General features: G+C 42.9%; 2 protein-coding genes across 3 annotated transcripts; both read right to left on the bottom strand.

Annotated features, from left to right (window-relative positions):
- Window positions 1-2,607: 2,607 nt before the first annotated feature.
- On the bottom strand, window positions 2,608-11,381 carry C6H1orf52 (chromosome 6 C1orf52 homolog). Of its 2 annotated transcripts, XR_008330989.1 has the most exons (5): window positions 10,926-11,381; window positions 9,016-9,226; window positions 6,504-6,642; window positions 5,248-5,371; window positions 2,608-4,543 (listed from the first exon to the last, which is right to left on the bottom strand). XR_008330989.1 is itself a non-coding variant. In XM_053391882.1 (3 exons), exons 1-3 carry the CDS (start codon window positions 11,214-11,216, stop codon window positions 7,354-7,356), a joined length of 582 nt encoding a protein of 193 aa, XP_053247857.1. In that variant the 5' UTR covers window positions 11,217-11,295; the 3' UTR covers window positions 6,858-7,353. The 2 variants fall into 2 exon arrangements, 1 of the variants encoding a protein (XP_053247857.1); XM_053391882.1 differs by lacking the exons at window positions 2,608-4,543; window positions 5,248-5,371; window positions 6,504-6,642 and adding an exon at window positions 6,858-7,433 and having other exon boundaries at window positions 10,926-11,295.
- A 3,976-nt stretch (window positions 11,382-15,357) lies between these two features.
- BCL10 (BCL10 immune signaling adaptor) lies at window positions 15,358-20,673 on the bottom strand. The gene is made up of 3 exons (XM_053391881.1): window positions 20,414-20,673; window positions 17,851-18,139; window positions 15,358-17,215 (listed from the first exon to the last, which is right to left on the bottom strand). The coding sequence occupies exons 1-3, from the start codon at window positions 20,483-20,485 to the stop codon at window positions 16,857-16,859; spliced, it is 720 nt and encodes a 239-aa protein (XP_053247856.1). The 5' UTR covers window positions 20,486-20,673; the 3' UTR covers window positions 15,358-16,856.
- Between the last annotated feature and the right edge of the window lie 3,405 nt (window positions 20,674-24,078).

Genomic DNA, 24,078 nt, shown 5'->3' with positions numbered 1-24,078 from the left:
AAGCCAGAACTCATTCACACATACATACGTATGTCATGCCTCATTCTCTGACTCTCTGTCTCTAAACGCCCCCCCCCATTAGAGTACACAGACAGCTGCAGAAAAACTCTTCAAGTGGAGAGTTCACCTACACTAAACATACACATGGTATTTCCTGTTTATCTTCTTTCTGGCCCACAGAGAGACTTGCAATTTTTCAATTCCCTGAATCCCACTTTGCTTCCACTGTCTGGGTGAGGACTATCAGTCAAGTGAGAGGAGTGGAAGTTCTTTCCTCCCCTTGTATCCCAGTTCCCTCAACTTTTGATACTTCTCCCAAATTCCTTTCCCTCAGACCTCCCACCACAGACAGAAGACGTCTATAACTGCTTTCGGCTAAGTTTATCTTGTTCCAAGACTGCTCAAGTAGCCCGACAGGGAATGCTTTGCGAGGGCAGTAGAAAGGGAACAAAAAGAGGCAGCGACTTGTTCATACGCTCTCCCTCAGGGCAGACACAGAGGGGACCATCATTACCATACTGTAATCACAGTGAAGTCTCTATATGTTGGTTTGTTGAGAAATGTGGAAAAGCCGTGCTGGAATCTAATGCAGAACACATAGCCTTGTGCTGATTGACAAAACCAACTGGACCCTTCGAGTTTTCCTGATGAATGCTGAAAAACAATTATCTCAAACTAGTGAGGTCCTTTATCTTTAAACTGGACATGGACTCGGCAGCCCTTTACACAGGGGACTGTCCTCTGTAAAACAGGACACATGGACACCCCAGCAGTTAGTAGAGAGCTAGGAGGGGAAATAGAATTGAACACAGGAAAAAGGGTGGATGGGTGGGTCTCAAAGTGATGTCAAGAAGTAGGGCTTTCAGATATCAAACTGAAGCAACTATTTGGCTGCAAGCATCTACTGTTGTTTCTGAAACTTCTAAAAACTGTATAGCAAATAGATAAGAGTGAGAAATCCCTACTCCCACAAAGAACTGAGAAGGTCAAAAAGATAACGCATCCCAATTTAGTTTTAAATATAGATTCTGGCTGCCATCATCACCCATGCTTTCGTTTGCATGTTACATTTTGGCAACGTATCCCTAAAATCTCTGGGTTAGTCTGTATCCAGGCAATATATCACATGGCCCATGTGTGTGTGTGTGTTTGTGTGTGTGTGTATAATGTGTGTGTATGTATATGTGTGTGTGTGTGTGTGTATATATATATATATATATATACACACACACACACACACACACATAATATATATATATATATCAGACAGCTTGGGCAACCAAAGAAGTAATTGCCTGAATGAGAATATCCTTACGGATTTCTCAAGACACAGCGTCTACTTCCCCATAAAGAATGAATCTCAAGCTGCACAAGTACTGTATGATAAAATATCCGTAGTATTCCCTGTAAGTTGCCCTTGGCCAGAAAATAAAACAGTACAGTATTAAGGGTATTTTTATTGCCTGAAGTAAAAAAAAGAGTCCCCTTGGAGGAACAGCAAGCTACGTCTAACTGTTAAATCCTTCACCCTTCAGAACAAATGGAGGGAAAGAATGCCCTGAGGTAGAACGAAGACTGCCACCGCAAGTGGAAGAGACTGGCAGATTTCCAGATACGGATGGACCACAGTTTATTTGCATAAAAATTAAGTCACTTCCAGCTGTCCTCCTCTTCGGTGGTGCAGGTGCAGACTCAGCATGCAGCCGCCTTTGATGAGCTCAACCAATGGCAATGGAGCTTTTCAAGGACTGGGACCTGTAAACTCTCCCAACAAAAATCAAATCAGGGCACCATGTGAAGAGTCATGTTTCTCAGATACAGAAAACAGTTTTGAAGCATCTGTGAGTCAAGGGAATTCCTGTGGCTGTGCACCTAGAGCACTGTTTGGGTGTGGACGCTTCATGTTTGAACCGCTGCTCACTTTGTGGCCTCGTCTCTCAGCTTAACCTACCCCTGAAGACCTTCAACTTGTCTGGGTAGCGCATTGGCGGCCAGTGCAGTTCTTTTGGCAGTGGTGTTGCACATTGTTCAAAGGACCCCTTCTGCACTGGCTGCAGCTTCCAGAGCAGCCGTAAGGAGAGTCGCACGCAGTGTCCTGGTTGGAGGTAGCTGAGCAGTTCTGCCCTAGAAAACTCCTAGCATGCTCGCTGTCCACACACACCTGACTTCTGCAGGTTCTTAGGCTGTCCTGCATCGCTGTACCAGAGTAACATCCTAGCTGCTGGGATGCACTGATGCCACATCGCAAGCCATGTCACTGTACCAGCCACTGCACCTGGTAACATTTGGCTTGTGGATGAGGCCAGACCATCTCGAGACGAGAGTATCTTGTGAGACCCAGGTGGCAGGATGTAGTTGGGAGCACGTGACCAGAAAACCAAGGACCCAGCGTCAAAAACCAATTCTGCAGCCAGCGCCTGACAGAGGAAAAGTGACTAAAGTAAAGGTAAAGGGACCCCTGACCATTAGGTCCAGTCGTGGCCAACTCTAGGGTTGCGGCGCTCATCTCGCTTTATTGGCCGAGGGAGCCGGCGTACAGCTTCCGGGTCATGTGGCCAGGATGACTAAGCTGCTTCTGGCGAACCAGAGTAGTGCACGGAAACACCGTTTACCTTCCCACCGGAGCGGTACCTATTTATTTACTTGCACTTTGACGTGCTTTCGAAATGCTAGGTTGGCAGGAGCAGGGACCGAGCAACGGGAGCTCACCCCATCACGGGGATTCGAACCGCCAACCTTCTGATCGGCAAGTCCTAGGCTCTGTGGTTTAACCCACAGCACCTAGTCATGTTTTAAAAAGGAAATAATATGTACTAGAACACAGGATATGGTTCAGCCCAACCATCAATGTCCAGCAATCAAACCATGGTTATAATCAGATCGCCTCATCTCTGCCATTTAATGAAATCATCAACAACATTGCTGAAATTTTAACAGTTGCGTTTTCGTTGTGTTTACAAGCCGTCAAACAGCGAGAGAGGTGCAGAATAAAAATGCTCAGTCAATGAATGGATTTCTTTAGTCCTGGCTTGTTTACATGAACCTCAGTACCTAAACCCCATATGACTCAAATAACCTGATTACAATTAACTGCTAGTTTTATGGACTTTAAAAGGAAGCAGACCGGCTTAAATCTAAATCTAGTTCATGGTTCAGGAACACGCAGAGATTTATCTAACATTCCACAGTTGCTTCCTGGGACATCTGGTGGTAAGACATTTGCCCCGGGGGGGGGGTGAACTGCTTTGGTTAACCTTTGGCCTTTTAAGTCGCAACACAGAGGCAATTTCTCTCACGCACATTTCTTCACATCGAGTGAGGCAATTTTACTCCAGGGTGAGAGAACCAGAATGTGCCAACTGAACAGCTGAGGCACTGAGGAGGGGTGGTGCAGGAAATGCCCAAAAGAACAAAATTTGGAGCAAATATTTTGAAACAGTATAACAACAACCCTGAATTTAAAGCTATCCACAAATAGAATGTACCGTATTTTTTGCTCTATAAGACGCACCAGACCACAAGACGCACCTAGTTTTTGGAGGAGGAAAACAAGAAAAAAAAATATTTTGAATCTCAGAAGCCAGAACAGCAAGAGGTATCACTGTGCAGTGAAAGCAGCAATCCCTCTTGCTGGGATAGCTGCGCAGCCTGCATTCGCTCCATAGGGGACACACACATTTCCCCTTACTTTTTAGGAGGGAAAAAGTGAGTCTTATAGAGCAAAAAATGCGGTACGTTTCTATCTGGTATTTGCTCCACTTCAAACTTTGGATGCTCCAGTTGCACAAATAGTTTGTGCAGGACAAATTGTCAAGAATGATACTTTGTGTGTGCGCCTCTTCTTTCCCCCCAGTGTTGGTTTTATGAGCCCCCAGCTGTGCCCTGACACTAAATAGAAGATGTAAATAAGGAGTTCAGGTCTGAACCCCCAAAACACAGTTTTCAACCTCCACAAGTAGCCATAACTTAAGGCTGACATGGCTATTTAAACATATTTATTGGGTGAAGAAATACAAACACAGCCGCTTGAGACACACAAAAGCCATTTCAAGCAACTGGCTAGAGCAAACAAAAAAAACGGAACGTTGCAAAGACCGTTAAGCAGAAACAAAAGCTCCAGGTCAGAGGGAGCACAGATTCAAGACAGCAGGTGTGCAACCTTCAACAAGGAGTTAGTTGAGTGGAAAGTTATTTTCCTCCCCTCAGTCAAAACAAATTCCTGCCCTATTAAAAGCACCCGCTTCAAATGGAAAAACATCAATTTAGCACCTCCTAGTGGACTCTCAAGGAAATGCAGAATTGTTTTCCTGGCCAAACTATTGATGATGATGATGATTATGATAACAACCACCCACCCTTCATCCAAAGGTCCCAGAGCATGTGATAGCAATTTAAAATGAAACATTAAAAAAAGAAACAGTTCAAAACAACTTAAACTCATGAAAATAGGGTGGGTCCTCAAATACATACCTCTCAGGGCCAGGTAAGTGGTACATCTTCAGCATTTGACAAAAACTGCATAGTGAAGTTGCTAGACTGACTTCTGTGGGGAAAGAGTTCTACAACTTAGGGGCTGTTTTTATTAGTCGCTTTTTTTCAGAAAGGTTTGCTTATTCAGTTCTCATATTTAATTGGGTGACTTGGTCTGCAGCTTGCATCGTTATAACTCAAAGAGGATGGTGCTTCAACACGCTACAATACATACTGCAGTCAGAACTGCAACAGGGAACAAGGGCTGAGGCCTCTGCCTTCTGCCAAGTGCGACAAATGGCTTATTTAGCTCAGAAAGTTAAAGGTAAGGTAAAGGAACCCCGGACAGTTAAGACCAGCCAAATCTGTCTATGGGATGTGGCGCTTGTCTCTGCTTTCAGGCCGAGGGAGCCGGCATTAGTCCACAGACAGTTTTTCCAGGTCAAGTGGCCAGCATGACTAAACTGCTTCTGGCACAACGGGACACCATGACGAGTGCCAGAGCGCACGGAAACACCATTTACCTTCCCGCCACAGTGGTACCTATTCATCTACTTGCGCTGGTGTGCTTTCCAACTACTAGGTTGGCAGGAGCTGGGACAAAGCAATGGGAGCTCACTCCGTAGCAGGGATTCGAAGCACCAACCTTACGATCTGCAATCCCAAGAGGCTCAGTGGTTTAGACCACGGCACCACCCTTGTCCCCATAGAATTGTCTACTACTCAGAAGGAGAAAAGCTCTCCAGGGCTTCAGATAGATTTCTCTGTTGGTTGTACCTGGATATGCTGAGGACTGAACCTGGGACCTTTGGTAGGCAACTTTTGTCCAGAGCCTCCTTTTCGTGTCTGTGAGGGGAGAGATGTCTGCTTTCCAAGCTGATTGGTGATTCTCATTTGACGCCTGAAAGCACACAAGGATCTGTGTTATTTACTACACTCATTGTTCTCCGAGAACACAGACTGGTCCTGGAGAACATCTGTCACTTGCAAACATACTGAGAACAATCAGTCAGCACTTTTTGTGTAGGCGAAAGCTCCCAAGTTAGCTCTTAAAAGTCAGACCCACTTTTATCTATCTTTTTAGCCAGAGCATATGCTGCATGAATAAGCAGCACCTCTGAAGACAGGCACCCAATTAGCATTTCTTCTTACTCCTGGATACCAGATGGAGGAGCAATTGTGGGTTCATCCTAACAAATGCTTGCAAGAAACTGCAACTCAAGTGAAGAATTTTAAAGTGTTAAAATGTCATAGGTACTAAGCAATAACCAAAAATAAAATAAAAATATTCAGAGCTTGCAGCTAAGTCTCTTGAAAAGACAAACTGGAGGAACGGTTTCTTGTCACTTTTTCTTCAAACCAAGGCCACAAGAGTAGAACATGGGCAGAATTGGCTTTCTGTTGGATCAGGGCCATCTCCTTGTCAATCTCCTGATGCCGTATGACACCAGGAGATTTTTATTTCAATCCGAAGCAGACAAAGCTTGAATGGAAATGAACTCAAGTGCCAAATTGGGAAGGTGGTGACTTCAAGCCACGCCTGCCAAAGAAGAATATTTCCTTTTGAATTCAGCTTCACCGTAGCTTTACCTATTCCGCACCTGAGATCAGGTGATGAGACAGGTAGGTGTGGCTTGGCCAAAGCAGCCTCGTGAGCTAGATGTGGAGGCCTAGCGGCTAGAGGTTCTCCACCACTGTACTACAAAGTATTATTTTTTATTCACTTTATCATCTTGTGTTAAAAAAAAATCCTTTAAAATCTGAATGACTGAGAGATGACAGAAATCTAAATACAAAAGGGTCATTGGTTTTTAAATGGTCCCTACACTACTCAGGATAAAGTGTAACTATTGTCTGATTCATATAATCTGCTTCACTTTCCTCGCTGTTCTCAGAAAAGAATATGCAGACACGTTATAAAAAAATTTGCTGCTGCTGCTGCAGAGATGCTTGATGGCTCTCAAAAGCTTGCAACACCATTTAAGGCAACTAGTTGGTCAAATTCAAAGAAAGCAAGGCGGGGCTAGACTTACAATTAGGCAGAGTGAGGCAACAGAGTTTGAGATAGCAAACGTCAGATATTTTGGAACACTGTGTGTTTGTCAAACATTCTGCTGTTTTCTTGCTTGCGTCCCAACAATGCCTTCTTGTAGACAAAGTCCTTTTCTGAGTCTGAGGAAGAAAAGTCAGATGGCACATCTATGGTGGTAAAAATGAAAAATGGCAAGAAAAGTACAACTCACCAGGGGGCAGGGGCATGGCGAAATCCTATTAAAAACATATACAAAGCTTTGTGTGATTCAACACAGATATTCTTGATTTATAGGAAATTATGGAGTTTTTTATTATGCGCATTTTTGTCAGTTTTGGAGTAAGGATACCAGATACACTTCCAAACATATAGTTTTATTTCAGTGACCTATTTACATATTTTACATACATTTCAAAATAGCATCACTATCATCACCACAATACATTGTTGAAAACTTCACCCCTTTAAAATGTCATTTCTTGATTTTAGAAACAAATATCTTCTACCCCAATGGTAGTTCAGTAAACAATTCTCACATTTTTTTCAGTTTCATGGATGAACAGAACACTCTGAAATTCCATAGCCCGCACAAATATTTACCACAATATTCTAAAAGGTTGTGTTTTCATTAAAAGGGTTCTAATTGAAACATTGTGGGTTTATAGACATGACATCTAAAACAATACCAATCAATGCATTCTATAATTTCCTGTATAATAATAGAGTCCATAAATGTGCTGTATGGCTGGCAATGCTTTTTGCTCCCTGGTCCAGTGGTGAAATCAAGGTTCAGTAGACGTTCTACGTGTTCAAGAACAACATTGTCAGCAGTCAAACTTTTGTTCAATTCATCACTGCTTCTTTTTTCTCATCTGCTCCTCAGGGTCTAGCTTGCGTTTCTTAAACGAAGCAGGTTCATCTTTTTCATCATCTTCAAATAAAAAAGTATTTATAAATGCAAATATATGCATAAGCTGGAGGTTTTTAAAGCCCCATTTACAAAAGCTTGGCTTCAATTCATCTGGCATAATGCGTCCAGTTCTCGGCAACACACTTTGGAAGAAGGATATAGAATGGTTCAGAAGGTGGCAACAAAAAATGATCAAGGGTATAGAAAAAAGTCCTATAAGGAAAGGCTAAATGAAGGAATTGGATATTTTTAACCTGGAAAAAAATGAGGAGGGACTTGATATTCCTTGAAGTGTGTGTTTTCTAATTTAGCAGACTGTAGGATTACATCCAATAGGCTTAATTTACAGGAAAGTATATAGTTGGTAATTAATGGTAAGAGCAATTCAACAATTTTTAAAAACAAAGTGTTTGGTACAGGGAGGATTGTGCTGGCACATCTCTGTGGCCAGTAACGGTCTACAGTCTAGTAGTTTCTACTTGTGAGCATCACCAATTAAGCATGGGGTAGAATGGAGGTATATTTTTTATATATTAAACATTCTAGTCAAAGCTTGCATCTTTAATAGGAATAGCAGTCAAACCAAAAGGACACACGGAAACAAGGGTCCAAAAGAAATCTAAAATAGCAAGTTAAACCATTTATTGGAAGCAGCAATATCCTCCAGTGATTTAAGCGATGAAAAACTCAGAGTTAGTATCAGAATATTCAGGGATTGTCCTGAGGAAGAAACTACTTAAAATACCTCAGAACATGACACACACCTTCATTATCAAAACAGAAACTCCCGCGCATCAGTAAAAGCCAACAGACAAAAGTGGCTTTGAACGTTAGGAAAGCGAAGGAGGAAGAACAGAAATAGATATTATACAGTGGTACCTTGGGTTAAGAACTTAATTCGTTCTGGAGGTCCATTCTTAACCTGAAATTGTTCTTAACCTGAAGCACCACTTTAGCTAATGGGGCCTCCCACTGCTGCTGTGCCACTGCTGCGAGATTTCTGTTCTCATCCTGAAGCAAAGTTCTTAACCCGAGGTACTATTTCTGGGTGAGTGGAGTCTATAACCTGAAGCGTCTGTAACCTGACGCATATGTAACCCAAGGTACCACTGTAGTCTGAAAATACATGAAGATACAGCCTTGCTGATGCTAAGCAAGTCTGGATCTGATGCCTTGTGACTACCTGGAAACCACATGTATGCTACCTTGGATTCCATGATAATAGAAGAAAAGTTGGACATAAACATAATGAAAATGAATGTCTTGCACTCTCCCACCCTGTTTTTTCCTGCACTATTCAATCCCCATCTTGAGAGGGAGATGCAAAGATTCTGTTATAGGTAAGCATGCAAAAACAGGAAGTGCCTTGTACTTCCTGTGCCCCCGCATTCCATGACAAACAACCCAAACTACTTTCAGGTGTAAAATTGTAATGGGAAAACTAAGCTACTTTTACTATTACATTGCAGAAAAAGCCACGGGATGTATTGCTGGCTAAAAGTATGCCTGGATTCAAAAATATACTACACAAATTGGCATTGATGGAAGTATCTAACTGGCACGGGGGAGATTTAAATCAAATTATTTATATACAAAGGGTTACCTGATTCTACGTGCTCTTGCTCCTCTTCTGCTGGTAAGAAGTTAACTTTGTTTGGATTCCTTGGAGCATCATCACCATTATCTTCATACATATTGGACCATTTGATTGCCATATCGAGCTCAGGAGGTGGCGGTGGCTTTGTTTCTTTGACACTATAAGTTTCAGGGGGCGGAACAGCATGTGTCGTCCATGCCTTGAACTCTTTTGGAGGCTGTTTGGGGGAACACATTGGATTAAAATACTGTGCTGTCAGAAGACCAAGTGCAGGGACTACGTATCTTGTAATACATTTTAAAGGCATAGGCGAAATCATGGGCACAAGCTGTTTTGCTCTCATATCTGAAAATATACCCAGCATCTAATGAATGAGCAGTATCACCAATGAATGAATAAAGCAGCAACATAGTATCATCAATGCCATGGCCGTTTAGAAATCAAAATGGTTTAAGCAAATAAGCCAAGCCACTCATTACAAGGATAAATGGAGGAGGAATACAACAACAAGTAATCCTGATCTAGGAGAAAGACTCCATCTTCATCGCAAATAGGATAAATAAGTTCCATATTTTGGATACAAACAAGAAAGCAAACCCCACTGACCAAGGAGTTCCGTATCTTTAATACTAGGCTTTAAAGCAGCCTCTGGCTCTAGGGAAGGATTGGGGACCTGAAGCTCTCCAGATGTTCTTTGGTGTCAACTCCAACCAGCTCCAGACACCATGGCTAATGGTCAGGGATGATGGGAGCTGGAGCCTAATGTATCTGGAGGTCCACAGAATCCCCATCCCTTCCCCTAGAAGGATGGAAGGAACAACACAGGATTTTCATTAAAAAAATTAATTATTTTTATAATTAATTATAAAAAAATAAAATATTTAACACTGAGAAGTTGTAAAGAGACAAGTGCTGCTGGGGCAATTGCTATTGCCATAGGCTGGACCTTCAATGACAGCCCTTTCTGTTCTCAGACGAACAGTCAATACCAGAATATCTAGATCTGTGGTTCCCAACATGTGGCACACGCCCCACAGGGGGGCAATTTGATTTTAAAGGGGGGCAATTCGAGAATGAGTTAAACCAAGTTAATGGCCTTTTAGGCTTCCTCCACATGAACAGGAGTTCACTTTTTGAATAAGAATTATATGTCACAGGATTTTAGAGATGCTTAGGTGGGGCATGGCCAAAAAAAGGTTGGGAACTACTGATCTAGATATTATTTTTATGCGTAGCCATCAATTATGCATAGCCATTGATTATAATGTACCGGTAATTAACATCACACATAACTTTTCAGCATTCCATATGCACCTGAAACTCAGGATAACACATATCCGATGAAGCAAACCAACACTTAAGATAGCTTTGTGTGTGTACATGTGTGTGTGTGTATATATGTGTATATGCTCTAGGTGGGGCCTAAAAGTCTCAAATACCCTCTCCAGCCAGGGCCTCCAATAGCCCTAAACCAACGTTTTTAGGCCACAAGCCACCCCAATAAAATAAATTTAGGACACAAGAAACACAAATATAGACTTCCAGGGGCACACGCAGCCGGAAAAGCTACAGGCCCCGGCAGCGAGGCACACATAGGAGCCAACTCCTAGGGGCCAAAGTCCCTTCAGCCACCCCAATAAAATGTGACCCCCCCAAGTTTCCATTCAAATAGTGTGCGTGTATGCCATGTCCTGTGGTCGGTTATTAGGGGGGCTTACCTGCTCCCCCAAAAAACATTTTATTTACCCCTGGATGCACATCATGTGTGTGTCCCTCCCGTATACAACTCCGCCCTTTAGGAATACATCATGTTAGGTCTTCCCAGCGTGGTCCTCCCCTCGTCGCCCAGCTCTTGCTGCTGCAGGAGAGCGACCCCCAGCCCTCCCCTCCCCAGCCCCCCGCTTCTTCCCACCCACCTCCTCGGGAGCTCGCAGGACCCGGCTCTCCCAGTCGATCTCCTTGTGCAGCGGGTTATAGAGGAAGGCCGGCCGGTGGACGCTGCGGAACAGCTCGTCGGGCCCTGGCAAGCGCGGCCTGCCCTCGGGGCTCCCCCTCGGCAGAGGAGGCGGCCCTTTGGCCTCCCCGCCGCGGCCCGAGCCGGGCCCTTCGTCGCCTTCCGAGTCCGAGCCCGCGCTGTCCGAGCTGTCGTCGCTGGCCCCGTAAGCGGCGAAAAAGCCCAGCGGGTCCTTCCCTTCCGCAGCTGCCATGGCGGGGGACCGGTGCGGCAGAAACACCCGCCCGCGGAAACGGAGGCGCGAGGAGAGGGAGGTTCCGGGGAAGGGGGGGGGACAAAACACCACAACTCGCCCTCTCAGGCCTGGGGAAGGGAAGAGAGGGGGCGGCCGAACTCAAGCTGCCACCTCGGCTGGGAAAGAACTCTCCTCCTCTCTGCTGCTGCCCCACTTGGGGGAAATATACAGTATATATATCCAGTGTTAATATATAACTTGTGTTGAGGTCGATGGGGGCTCTCACGCCCAAGTGAACGTGTAAGGGATTGCAGACCCTCCAAGTGTTCCTATTTTCCAGGGACGTCCCTGATTTAGAGAAGCTGTCCCGGTTTCTGATTTGATCCACTTTTCCTTAGGATGTCCCTACCTTTACCTTGGAGGAATGTTGGAGGGGATGGAATAGAACCTCCCTATTGTCGTTGGAGAAATGTTGGAGGGTATGGAGTTTATGCGACCGCCGAGCGGTCTGAAGGCAATCCTGTATAGGGAAGTTGTTTTCTTTAATGTTTTTATATATGTTGGAAGCTGCCCAGAGTAGCTGGGGCAACCCAGTCAGATGTGTGGGGCATAAATAGTAAAATTATCATTATGGAATGGAATGTCCCTATTTTCATCGGAGAAATGTTGGAGGGTATGGGATTGTAGTCTAGGGAGTCGCATCCACGCATTTAAAGCACATGGGGTCCCCTCCCCTAAATCCTGGGAACTTTAGTTTGTTAAAGGCTCTAGAAATTGTTGCTGAGTGTGGAGTAAAATAGAGTTCCCAGGATTCTTTGGTGGCCAGGAACCATGTGCTTTAAATGCCTCCTTTATGGGCTGAAGTTAATACGTGTTGAATTATTCGAAGTCGTTCTACTGGGCAGTGAAGTTGAGGATGCAATGGAAGATAAAGTGGGTTGCTTTGCCTGTGACTGCTACACAATAGGCATGGTAACATGCTCAAAGGCATGTTCACTCACCTTTGCAACAGGTCTTGTCATGGGCATAGCCAGGGGGGGGAGTGGGGGCAGCTGCCCCCCCTAATCAATAAAAATCAGTAGCCGAGGTTCTGCCTCCTTAACAAAAGGCATGCCCCCCCCAACAAAAATCCTGCCTACACCCATGGGTCCTGTATTATCAGCAAGCATTCTAGCTATTGTACATCTTGCTTCATTGCTCACAGCTACCTAGTTTTCCATGGCATTGTGGGCTCATGTTGGAGAGGGTGCTCAGCAGCAATAACATTGATGTCCTTTCACATCTCACCTCTCCATAGTGAGAGAAGGGCCTCAACACTTATCACCAGTTCTCTTCACTGCAGGAGTCTGCAGAAGACCATGCAGATAGGTCTTCCAATCCCAAAGGGAGAACAGTCACAATGAGTCGAAACTTCACCAGGTAGTTATCTGAAAGTTGTTTGGAATCTCCCTGCTGCATTCAGACCATTCACCTCTGCCCCTGCAGCAAAGACCAAATCCAAAGTTCTGTGCGTTGGGTCCCTGACAGTCCCAAAGTTGCCATAAAGACCAAGAGATCCTACGGAAGCCTAGAATAGGCTCTTCTAATGATCCTTCCAATGTAATCTCTGCCAATTTCGTCAGGGAGGCTGTAGTGCAGCAGGGTGGATGGTACATTGCATGCATCCCCAATCTGCCTCTTTGGGCCAGGGGTCAGTAAACCTTTTCAGCAGGGGGCCGTTCCTATGCCCCACAAGTAACCTAGAGATGCATTTTAAATAAAAGAACACATTCTACTCATGTAAAAACACCAGACAGGTCCCACAAATAATCCAGAGAAGCATTTTAAATAAAAGAACACATTCTACTCATGTAAAAACACCTGGCAGGCCCCACAAATAACCCAGAGATGCATTTTAAATAGAAGAACACATTCTACTCATGTAAAAACATGCTGATTCCCGGACTGTCTGTGGGCCAGATTTAAAAGGCGATTGGGCCACATTTAGAAGGTGATTGGGCCAGATCCAGCCCCAAGGCCTTAGTTTGCCTACCCATGATCTAGGCCCACTCCAAGATATAGGGGTTTCTTTGTGATGGGAGTCTCTCTGGACCACAGCAATGCCTCATCACCCCAGTCTGTATTAGTATAGCACCAAGTACCTGGCTGAGCAGAACTACACTCAGCCCAGCTCACAATGCTTTATAAACACACATGCCAACCAAGGATCACAATGCATGCATCTGATGAAATGGGCTCTGGTCCACAACGGCTTGTGCTGTAATAAATTTGATGTGTAAAATGCTACAAGACTTTGCTATTCTGTGTGCAACAGGATATAAAAAGAGCATAGACCTGGTTACTCAAAATCCTGTAGTTAAAGGAAAAACTAAGCTTCAAAGAGCAGCACATTACTGGAGGCTTATAAACCCTTGTACTAGATGTGTGGGTCCAAAGTTATCCCAAAGCCCCTTTTTTTCCAGCAACCATCAACAGCTGAGATTTTACTCTGGTCATCTATAGCAGATCCAAGCTTTGGCAGCCATCCATTTTCCAAAGCAACCACACATTCAAACACTGATATCTTCCACCCAAATATTTCTCACCTTATATTCCAACAGAGAAAGGCAGAGTATGGTCAAAACATTATTTCATTTTAAATTCATTCTTACATAATTGACTGCAAGGACAACAAAAGCCATTACAGGGAAGGAATAAAATATTTTAACACTCACTGCCAAATTCATTGATGACCTATCCCAACAAGTATTCTGGTGCAAAATATATTTACAAACTCATTAAATAACCTTAGAGTTCATGCCTTATGTAGCCATATAGCCTTACTTGGATATAAAGCTTTTGTTATTTTACACCCTTGCATTACCATAACAATCTGCTAGAATGCATTTGTTATGTCATTTGGCTAGCATCAACTGTGGTTTCTATAGTATTCATGAAAAGTTACAATGTTAGAAAGAATTGTGACCAAACCAATCTCAGCCCACTCCTAAGAGTAATGCCTTAGGTCAATAGTTATGGGTAGAATTACCGTAAGCAAAAACAAATTATCATATTAGAAGAAAAATATTCTGCCCAGGACACCAAAACATTAAGAATTGTGTGAGACCAGGGTCTCTCTTCTAGCACTTTTTCCAACAGCAGGCAGCCAGATTCTTCCCAGAAGTCTACAAGCCAAGCATGAAAACAAGCCCATTGCAGTACACACACAAGCCTCTAATATGCAGAATACATGGGTTCTGAACATGGATGTTCCTTTTCATTATCATGGCTAATGTATCAGAGCCTAGTGCTGTAAAGGAACCTGTTGAAGGCTACAATGATCCTCCAATTCTGAAATACCACAAAGATATAACCTGCTCTAAATGTATTTTATTGTCAGGTGTCAACAACCCTTGAACAATGCTGCTCAGCAAAGCCATTAAGAACACAGCTGCCACTGAATAGAAAGCAAGCTTAGCACATGTGAGGTGTACTTTAAAAAAAAACACCACCTACTGACAATTTATTAGAAATTAATGCTTCTCGGATTGCTTGTTTCAAAAGTTAAACTCTACAAGAGAAATATTTTTGAAAAGTTGAGTTTAGAGTTTCCAAACAATTTTTCAGTTCAGTATTGTTTTATAATGGTTGTACCTTTTTGGGTGGGGGTAATACAGCAGTTGTGAACAGTCCGCAATTTACACAGTAGAACACATTATGGTCAGAAATAGTCACAGAAATAGTGGAAATTTCCACACAAGTAAATTTTGGATTATATGGGATCACATGCTTGGGAGAGGAATAAACCCTAGTGCAATTTCAAAATCTAGAAAGCCATAAAGCTTTTCAGGGGAAAACATCACACAATATTAAATGTTAAGTTCACGGTTGTGTGAATACAAGGTTTTGTTTAACACAGCAACATCTAGAGTAGGAACTTAATGCCCTGTAAATCACCAGCATGGAAGTTTGAGTTCAGGCAAGCTACATGGCAAGCAAGTACTTAATACACTGCGACAGAACCACCACCAGATCAGTTTGTGCTTAAGATCTACTGTGTTCTGCAGACAGTGACCAGTGTAATTGACCCATTGCCATCAGATCAAATGTTCTTAAAATATTTGCCTGTAATCCTAATACAGTGGGAGTTACTTCTGAGTGAACATGCATAGAAGCAGGCTGTAAATTAGTGTAATTTATTGCACGTTTTAATCCAAGGGCTTGTGAAAGAAAAATGCAGGCACATTTCACAATACGTTGGTATTTCTGAGACTTTTTTTTGACCGGATATAGAAAAGGCACTGCTTCCCTGAGGTTTAGAGTAGACATACAGTTAGCACAGAAGACAGCAAAAAACACACTACATCCCTGATAATGCCCAGAGCGCAAATACTTTTAAAAGTGTATACATCTGGAATTTAAAAGAATATCCTGTTCGCTTCCTTGTACGTTCGCAAATGTTGAGAAGTACACATCTTTAGTAAAGCTAAGCAACAATGGTATTAGAACAGAAAAGAGGTTTAGAAAAAAATAGTATTAAGAGTAGAAAAGAGGTTTAGAAAAAAGTTAATAAAAAATGGCAAATCCTGTAAGTTCACAGGAAAGTAAGGCCCCTCTTTACTGCCATCTTTCTTTTGCTGCATCTTTTCCCTGTTAGTTAGCAACAATAAATCCCTTTAGTGGCTTGCAGGGAATTCATATTTGCGGCAACCTGTTTCACTTTGCGAGAGTAATTAAGCTGTTAATTTTATATATATATTCAGTATTGTAAAGGAGCCCAAGGCATATGTACTAAAACGAAGTAAAATGCCTAGAAAGTTAAATGTTTTGATAGTGAATAAAAATGAATTTGATTTGTGAAGTACACACTTAATTGCTTTTGAAGATCAGTGACAATAGAGTATTACTCAGAAGATCATGTCTTACTCCAAAAGAAGGCACTTAACCCTACAGCCAGGAATTTGTTCATGTCACACAAAAACTGGATAAGGCAGGCGCCCCATGATACATTACAAAACAATCGTATACTTGGGTTGCAAATCAAAGAATACGTCTCCCTATGTTCCGAGGCTTCTTTACTTCCTGTCAATAGTAACCAAGCAGAACTTACCAATGTAATGCCAACACCAGTGAGATGTAAGACTCACCACCCTCATTCATGACTACTATGTTCATATCAAAACTTTCCTTGGTGCAAACTTCCCTCCTCATGACACTTCATCAGCACGAATTGATGTAAGTTGGGAGAAAACTAGGAAGTTCTCAGTAATCAGCAAGCCCAAAAAATCACCAGATTAAATTGTTCTTACGATGCAGAAGAGGATCAAATTATGCTTTCTCGGTGTGAATTTTATGCAGACAGTGCATATAGAAAACAGTAGGAAAAACCTCCTTAAAATGTTCAACTGAGCATCATTTTGCCTATATTGTTTTTGAATAGAAAATACCATTTAAAAGCTTTTACACTGCAAAAAAAATCAATAAAAGCATACAAACGAACATTTAAAATATGAATTAATGGGGAAACTGTTCAATTTTTTTTAATAAAAAACTTATAAGATGCAGTGAGCTGTCAAGCTATTTCTTGATCTATTGTGACTTTACAGTTAGACACTTTTTTTCCCACCACCCAAAACTGTTCAAGGTATCCAGCATGATAGTACTCAAGGAAAAATATCGCTACGGAAGAAGAGAGCGGGATCTTAAAGGCAGGAAAGGACTGTCACTCGAAGTCGTACATGTTTCCTCTTGTTCATTTTGCAATTGCGGCGGAAGAGGTGGGGCTCCAGAATCTCCAGGGCCAGGAAGCGTGGCTGAGAAAACAGAGTTTTCCGTACTTCCAACCTCAGTAATCGGCAAATTCATTGAATGAAGAGAAGCGGCGGATACAAAAGCAGATGTACTAAACTCTTCCGGATGAAGGTAGGTGGTTTCTCTGTCTTTTTGTTTCTCAAAGAGATTAGATTCATTTGACTGTGATCTGGAGAGATTGTTCGATTGGTCATACCCTGAAGCCATGCAGTTGCTACAGTTCAAGCCTGTAATAAAGACATAAAATGTATCATTTGCATACAATTTACATAGTGTGGTGGTTGGTTTGTTTTTTTAAGTCTACAACACTGCCTCTTGAGTCCATGCAAGCGGTGTTACGAGTACTGGTTCTTATTTTTAAAAATTGGTGTTACGTTGACCACTTTCCAATCCTCAGGTATAGAGGCATGTAGCTGACCACTGTGAGAACAGGATGCTGCAGTAGATGGGCCATTGGCCTGATACAGCAGGTTCTTAAGAGGTAAAATTAAAAGGCAGAAACCAATCACCAATATAATCCAATGCAACTACCCAGGCCAGACATGAAACACTCAAATAGAAACATTACATTAAGTTCTTCCACATATCCCCTTTCCAAAGGACACCCCCACCCCCACCCTAATGCTATCACCTGATTTTGAACAAACTAATTCTGGTCAGTAGCTTGTGCCTTGGGTTTATTCATCTTAAGTACAAAAAGAGGACCAAAACCCACAGCTGACAACTGAAGTTTTACCTGGCATAAGTCCCCCGAAATCAGCGGAACACACTTTTGAGCAAACACGCACAGAAGCAGGTTGCATGAAAATTAATTTTTACAAAACCTTTTGGAATAGATTCAAATGCATGTTATTCCATTTACCTTTGAGGCTTTCCAGTTTTTCATTTTTTGCCTTCAAGACAGCATCAGTTATCTTTTCTAACAGGAAGGTCTGTGTTTTTTCCCATCTAATAGATTCTATTAGTGCATCCAGTCCTTTGGGATGTTCTGCTAAGTAATCCAGCAGCTTCCCAGCTTTCTTCCTACTTGAAGATCGACAAGAGATTTCTTCAGTGTCCTCTCTGCTGAGTATTTTTTTTGAACGTAGATAATCAAAGTGTCTTTCTGCAATAATTTTGTCACACAGATAGCGGCGCAATCGTTCCAAAACCTAGCAAGAAGAAATGACGAAGTTAGCAACAGATGAATTTTTCATCTTGTATGTTGTGCTATGAATATATGTGTGGTAGTTCTTGGTGCACATTCAAATACTCATCCTAGCTTTCAAATTGTAACAAATTTCATTAATCGCTATCATTGACCAACACACACACACACACCAGAAAGGAATCAGATGTTTCAAGTTAAGGTAAAGTATCTGTATGTTGACTACAGAAACAAAAAGGAAATTGCCAGCAAGGGGTTACCAAAGGTGTTTCAGCTATTTCTCTCTTTAGGATTCTATAGCTCCCCAATCAGCATGAAAGGGGAATTTTTTAGCCACTGAGAAGAGGTCTTCTCACCCTTTGTGCACACTGGAGCCAATCCAATTGAAAGGAGGAAAGTCAGCCTCTGAAGATTGGCTCCTAGGGTCACTCGGGTGAAGGTCTATGGAAATAAAACTGAGGTGTATACTCCAAAGCTTAGCATTTAGGAACACTGAAAACACAAAGTGCTTCAGCTTCAAGAGAATGGTGTTCACATTCTGTTAAGTACAATGGAACTTGGAGGAAAGTCACTGTGAAATAAAATATTGCAGCACTCCAAATCATTTATTTGTATACATGCATAGAAAAAAAATGTATCTAGCTGAAAAGCAACAAGTGGAGATCTGCATTGATGATTACAATGCATCCCAAATTATTACTATATAATTACGTATATTATGGTGCAATCTAAGAAGACGAGCGGCTGCGACATCATGGACCTGCACTTCCTAAATTTGTCATTACACTACTGCTGTGAACATAAACTGTTATTACCCTCTGGCCCAGCATAAAGTAATAACGTACTGAGAGAGATTTATGGTTCTGAACAAACATCGTGTATTCCACACATAGTATGTGGACTTCATAGCAGGAAAAAATAGGACTAGCAAGAACTACTTTTATTGACTCATACATGTGTCAAGCTCAGAAACAAAAGAGGGGAATTCCTATAAACACTCCAAGAGAAACTCCTACGTAGAAATTTACAAACGGGGGCAGAATGCATGCGATTTAGTGGACCTTCCTTCCTCCTTTTTAATGTTCTTCTAGGACACGAAAGGGCACTCACCCAGAGACTTTTCTGCAATTCAGAGAACCTCCCCTGCCCCCCAACAGTGGCATTCCTGTGAGAACATGCCTCACTGCTAGGAACTGTGATTGTCATTACTCACAGCTCTCACCTAGTACAGTATATTTTACGTTCTAATACAGCCCTTCCAATGCAGGTTGAGCAGTGGGGTGGGTGCACAGAAGCAACCAACTCAAAGGGGCTGGGGTCTCTTTGCCCCTCCCCCAATAAAATATTTAAGGGGGCCAGCCCCCCCTCAAGTTGATGGACATGGCCATTCAAGCAGTGTGTGAAGCACCACATCATGCGATCCATTGTGTGGGGGCGAGGCTTACCTGGCTCCCCCCACCTAATATTTTATTCAAGTCGGCACCCCTCGGTGGGTGGTGCACTGGGGACCAAGCGTAGAAGGGGTGGCGGTGGTGAAAGGAATACAGAAGCCTCCATTATGATTATTATTATCAACTGAATTTATATACCACCCTATACCCAGAGGTCTCAGGGGCAGGTGGTTCACAGAATAAAATACAAAATCGCAAAAGACACAATCAAAATAAAAACAACCCAATAACTACCCCACTCAAAAAACCCCACATTTTAAAAGGGCATATGATCTTCACACCATTAGCTCAGGACAATATCCATCTTACAAGCCAGAGCCAGGATCTTATCCAGGTATGCATTTCCTCCTTCTCACCCTCTTGCTACAGAGCATGGGGTTTTTGCTGGGAGTAGTGGGGCGGAGGGCAGACTTTGGTTAGTGGGGGTGGGGCAGGCCCTCCATGAGTTAAGTATTTTTATTTATTTTTATTGATCTGGTGGCGGGGGGGGGGGGGGACGGCAGCTACTACGCCCATCCTACAGAGGCAGGAAAAGGCATCTCCCCTTTTCCAGGAGAGAAACAAACAAAAAGGCGGGAATCTTGGCACAGAGGAGCCTTAAACAAACCAGCGCTTTTTGCTTTTAGAGAACACGGCAGCCTCGGCATTATAAACAAGCACCCCGCCACACGTCCCCTCCCCAAAAGCTTTACCCCTCCCCACCGCTCTCCCCGTTTCCCACGACACGCTTTTCCATTCACACGATACGAATACCCCCCCCCGCTTTCCCTCCCTCCCCGCGTGTCTGGAGGGACAGAGGCTCCTCTCCCCGTCCTCGCGGTCCTTACTTCCTTCTTCACCTCCGCCATTTCGTCGTCGGTAAGCGGCCGCCCGGCAGCCGGGAGCCCAGAGTCGGCCATGGCGGAAACGGCTTCGGAGGGCGACGGTGAGAGGGCGAGAGAGGGAAGGGAAGAGAGGGAGGGAAAGAGAAGGGAGCCGCTGCCCCCCTCTTCCTCAGCGGCCCTTCAAGCCCGACTCCCCCGGGGAGATGCCGAAGCTTCCGGCGCCGGGGTGGGGAGAAGCCCCGCCCACCTCTCTCGAGGCCACGCCCACTCTCCGCCGGCCGTGGGGAGAGACCTCACGCAAGGCTTACCGTTGGCGCAGGCGCGGGCGCGCGCTTCAGGACGCTGCTGTCTTCCTGCCAAATCGCAGGATCATACCATTCGAAGGGACCGCCGGGGGCCATCCAAGTCCAACCCCCTGCAAACGCAGTGATCTTTTTGCCCGGCGTGGGGTTCGAGCCCATGACGCTGAGATAAAAGATGCAACTACCTCTACCAACTGAGCTCTTAATCTTATCTATCTAGGCAACTGCCCCCCCCGTCCAAAAAAGTAAATCAATAAAAAAATAATTAGCTGATGTTCCGCGCCCTAATAAAAATCATGGCAGCGCTCTTTAACTATTGCTAATCGTTTCTGCTTGGTTTTTTAGTGCTTATTTTAGCTGCGTTATTAATATTATTATTCTTTCTATATTTATCTACATCTCGCTTTTCTCACAGAACCAGGAATGTTCTGTTTTACAATTTAGAATACTCATTTAAACATCCTTAAAATACCAGTGACTTCCCTTCCTCTTTCCATGGTTCATTTGGCATATCATAAATCCCTGCATATTTTACACAAACTAAGCCATTCAGTATTCCACTATTACATCCATCAAAACTTATTTACACTGTTGAATTTATCTTATTGCTGCCAACGTTTTCAAGTGTACACAATTCCCGCCCCCCCCAGTCAGAACCAGGATTCAAGGTGGCTCAAAACTAATCTAGAGATAGAACACATATAGCTTAAAACATATAAGGTTGTGGTTAACCATTGTTAACTAAGTAATGTAAAAAAAATTAAAAATCATTTGTTCGTTTATTCGCCATTAGTTTATATCTACATCAAGCTTCCTCAACCTCCAGATGTTTTTGGCCTACAACTCCCATGATCCCTAGCTAGCTGGACCAATGGTCAGGGATGATGGGAATTGTACAAAACAAAATTGTGCAAAACATCTGGAGGGCCGAGGTTGAGGAAGCCTAATCTACATCCATAGAGTTGCACAGTACAGTAATGGATCTGCTGCTTCATGGCACAAAAACGTGAACCCAAGGCATAAATCCCTAAGAATTTGTGTTTGACACACACACCCTCTGTATCAAACAGCATAATATACATGGACGCAGATGTGCTCTGTGATTTGATGGTGGTTTGCCGGAATCACATATAAAAATTCGGAGGATGCGTGAGGATCTGTCCTTAAGCTCCATACTGGTTCCATAGTGTTATTTTTACTGTACAGTCGAGGACACGGGTGTAACCTTTTTCTTCACTCAGGTTTGGGGAGATGCCAGGAGAAAATCCCAAGTATTCCGTGAGGATCCACACCCTGTAATCATGTTTTTGCACTATGACGGTGCCAGGAACCAGTGCCACACCTGTGATTTTCCCAGTCTAGTCTATGGATATGGAAACGATCTCTGATTTTATAGTGGTTTTGCTGGGAATCTGTACAAAATCATGCAAATTCTTTGGGATGCATGTCTTAGATTTGTGTATTTGGGTGCAGTGAATCTCGGTAGTGGCACCCGCCCTGTGGAACACCCTCCCACCAGATGTCGAAGAGAAAAACAACTACCAGACTTTTAGAAGACATCTGAAGGCAGCCCTGTTTAGGGAAGCTTTTAATGTTTAATAGACTATTGTATTTTAATATTCTGTTGGAAGCCGCTGAGAGTGGCTGGGGAAACCCAGGCAGATGGGCGGGGTATAAATAATTATTATTATTATTATTATTATTATTATTATTATTATTATTATTATTATTATTCCTGTGCAGTCCACAGGTACAAGCATGAACTATAATTTGAAGGTAATTTTAATAGAATCCCTTGTAAAAAAAATCTTTAAGAATTGTACTGTACTGTACATTCCACCTGAGACAGCAAATCTCACAGACAACTCTCATCCCTCTGGCAGCAAATATACAACAATAAATTAAATAGCTAACCTTTTGTGACACCATCACACTATATGCTTCTTATGGTTGATCTAGCCAGGCCCTGAAGCCATTTTTAAGAGACGTGTTTTTTAGTTTCTTCTTTCTTTGTTTCTTTCCTCCCTTTTTTACAGTCACATTCTATCATTCTATCAAAGTAAACACTTGTGAAAAGACCCTTTAAATAGATGTTCATTTTAGCTAACTAATGTTAACAAATATGGGAAACACAGAACTACCTGAGGAAACTATTGTGGGATTTCCCTCTGTATGCCTACTTGTAAGGCCTTAATCCTGTATTTAAGTCAGTTAGACTTATTTTTGAGTAGTCATGTGAGTAGGATTGCACTGGTAATAACACTTTCTTCACTATAGTCTGAGGCTAGTAGTAATAATATAATAGTCATATTATTATATTACAGTGAGTGAAAAAAGTATTTGGTCCCCTGCTAAATTTGCCCGTTTTCCCCCTGACGAAGAAATGACCAGTCCATAATTTTAATGGTAGGTTTAGTGTAGCTGTAGTGTAGAACAACAACAGGAAAAACCCCAGAAACCATTTTTTTAGTAGATGGTGGAGACTGTTATTTCCACAAAAGTAAAACATGTTTTCGATAATGTCAGCCTTCCTTCAAAATACTGACTGTTATACTATGGGAGATACAATGCTGAAGCAAATTTGCGGCAGTGCTATTTATTGAGTTCCCACTAGAGGTCTCTGCTGTTTAACACTTTCACCCCAACAAATCTCTCCCCCCCAATCATTTCCAGCATTACTTTAAATTCTTATAATTTATAGCTACTAGATTGAAATTTCCACCTACATTGTAGAGAAACGGGATAGAAGTGTATGGAGAAAGTGGCTAGAGAAGTTTCTCTCTCTCCTAGCACTGGCACTCGTGGACATCATGGGTTCATGTCCCATGTTGGGCAAAAGATTCCTGAATTGCAGGAGATTGGACTAGATGACCCTAGTATCCTTTCCAACTCTATAATTCTATGAATTCATGGCACAAAAACAAGGCTTGGGGTAGGAGACAATGCTGAAAGAGATATCCTCTCAAGTCATCGTGTTCATGATTTGATGAAATTGTGTGCATACTTGTTGAAGCTGCTTGTGTTGTGTACCTCTGTACTGAGTAAGGAACTAGCAACCAGGAACCACATTCAGTCTTGTAACACACAACCTCCCCCTGCCCCCTCCTTTGATACCATATCTGAGAAACACTCTCTCTGTGTAAGCTGTCAGTTGATGAAATCAGTTTTCCTTATCAGGGAGAGGAAGATTTCTCTCTCTTCCTTCTAAACGAGCTCTGAAAGGAGATCACCCAGAATGATTGCTGTATCCAGGTCATCTACATGTGATGTTCATAGCTCTTGACTCTTTAGCTCTCTTCCCAGCTCTCTCTGCTGTGCAGGTAGTGGTTTTATTACCACCCCGTTCCTCTTGCAGTCGCATGATTA

The sequence above is a fragment of the Podarcis raffonei genome, chromosome 6 (genome assembly GCF_027172205.1).
Source record: "Podarcis raffonei isolate rPodRaf1 chromosome 6, rPodRaf1.pri, whole genome shotgun sequence".
Lineage (NCBI taxonomy): Eukaryota > Metazoa > Chordata > Lepidosauria > Squamata > Lacertidae > Podarcis > Podarcis raffonei.
The sequence above is the reverse complement of the archived record's forward strand: the minus strand, read 5'-3'. Positions and strand labels throughout refer to the sequence as shown.

Excerpts from the sequence above, each read along its gene's own strand:
- C6H1orf52 (XM_053391882.1), bottom strand. The coding sequence starts at position 11,216 with ATGGCAGCTGCGGAAGGGAAGGACCCGCTGGGCTTTTTCGCCGCTTAC. Across the intron at positions 9,227-10,925 it reads TCCTGCGAGCTCCCGAGGAG|CCTCCAAAAGAGTTCAAGGC; the intron begins GTGGGTGGGAAG and ends TCCCCCAAACAG. Across the intron at positions 7,434-9,015 it reads GCAAGAGCACGTAGAATCAG|ATGATGAAAAAGATGAACCT; the intron begins GTAACCCTTTGT and ends TTTTATTTGAAG.
- BCL10 (XM_053391881.1), bottom strand. The coding sequence starts at position 20,485 with ATGGCCGACTCTGGGCTCCCGGCTGCCGGGCGGCCGCTTACCGACGAC. Across the intron at positions 18,140-20,413 it reads TGGCGGAGGTGAAGAAGGAA|GTTTTGGAACGATTGCGCCG; the intron begins GTAAGGACCGCG and ends TCTTCTTGCTAG. Across the intron at positions 17,216-17,850 it reads AAAACTGGAAAGCCTCAAAG|GCTTGAACTGTAGCAACTGC; the intron begins GTAAATGGAATA and ends TCTTTATTACAG.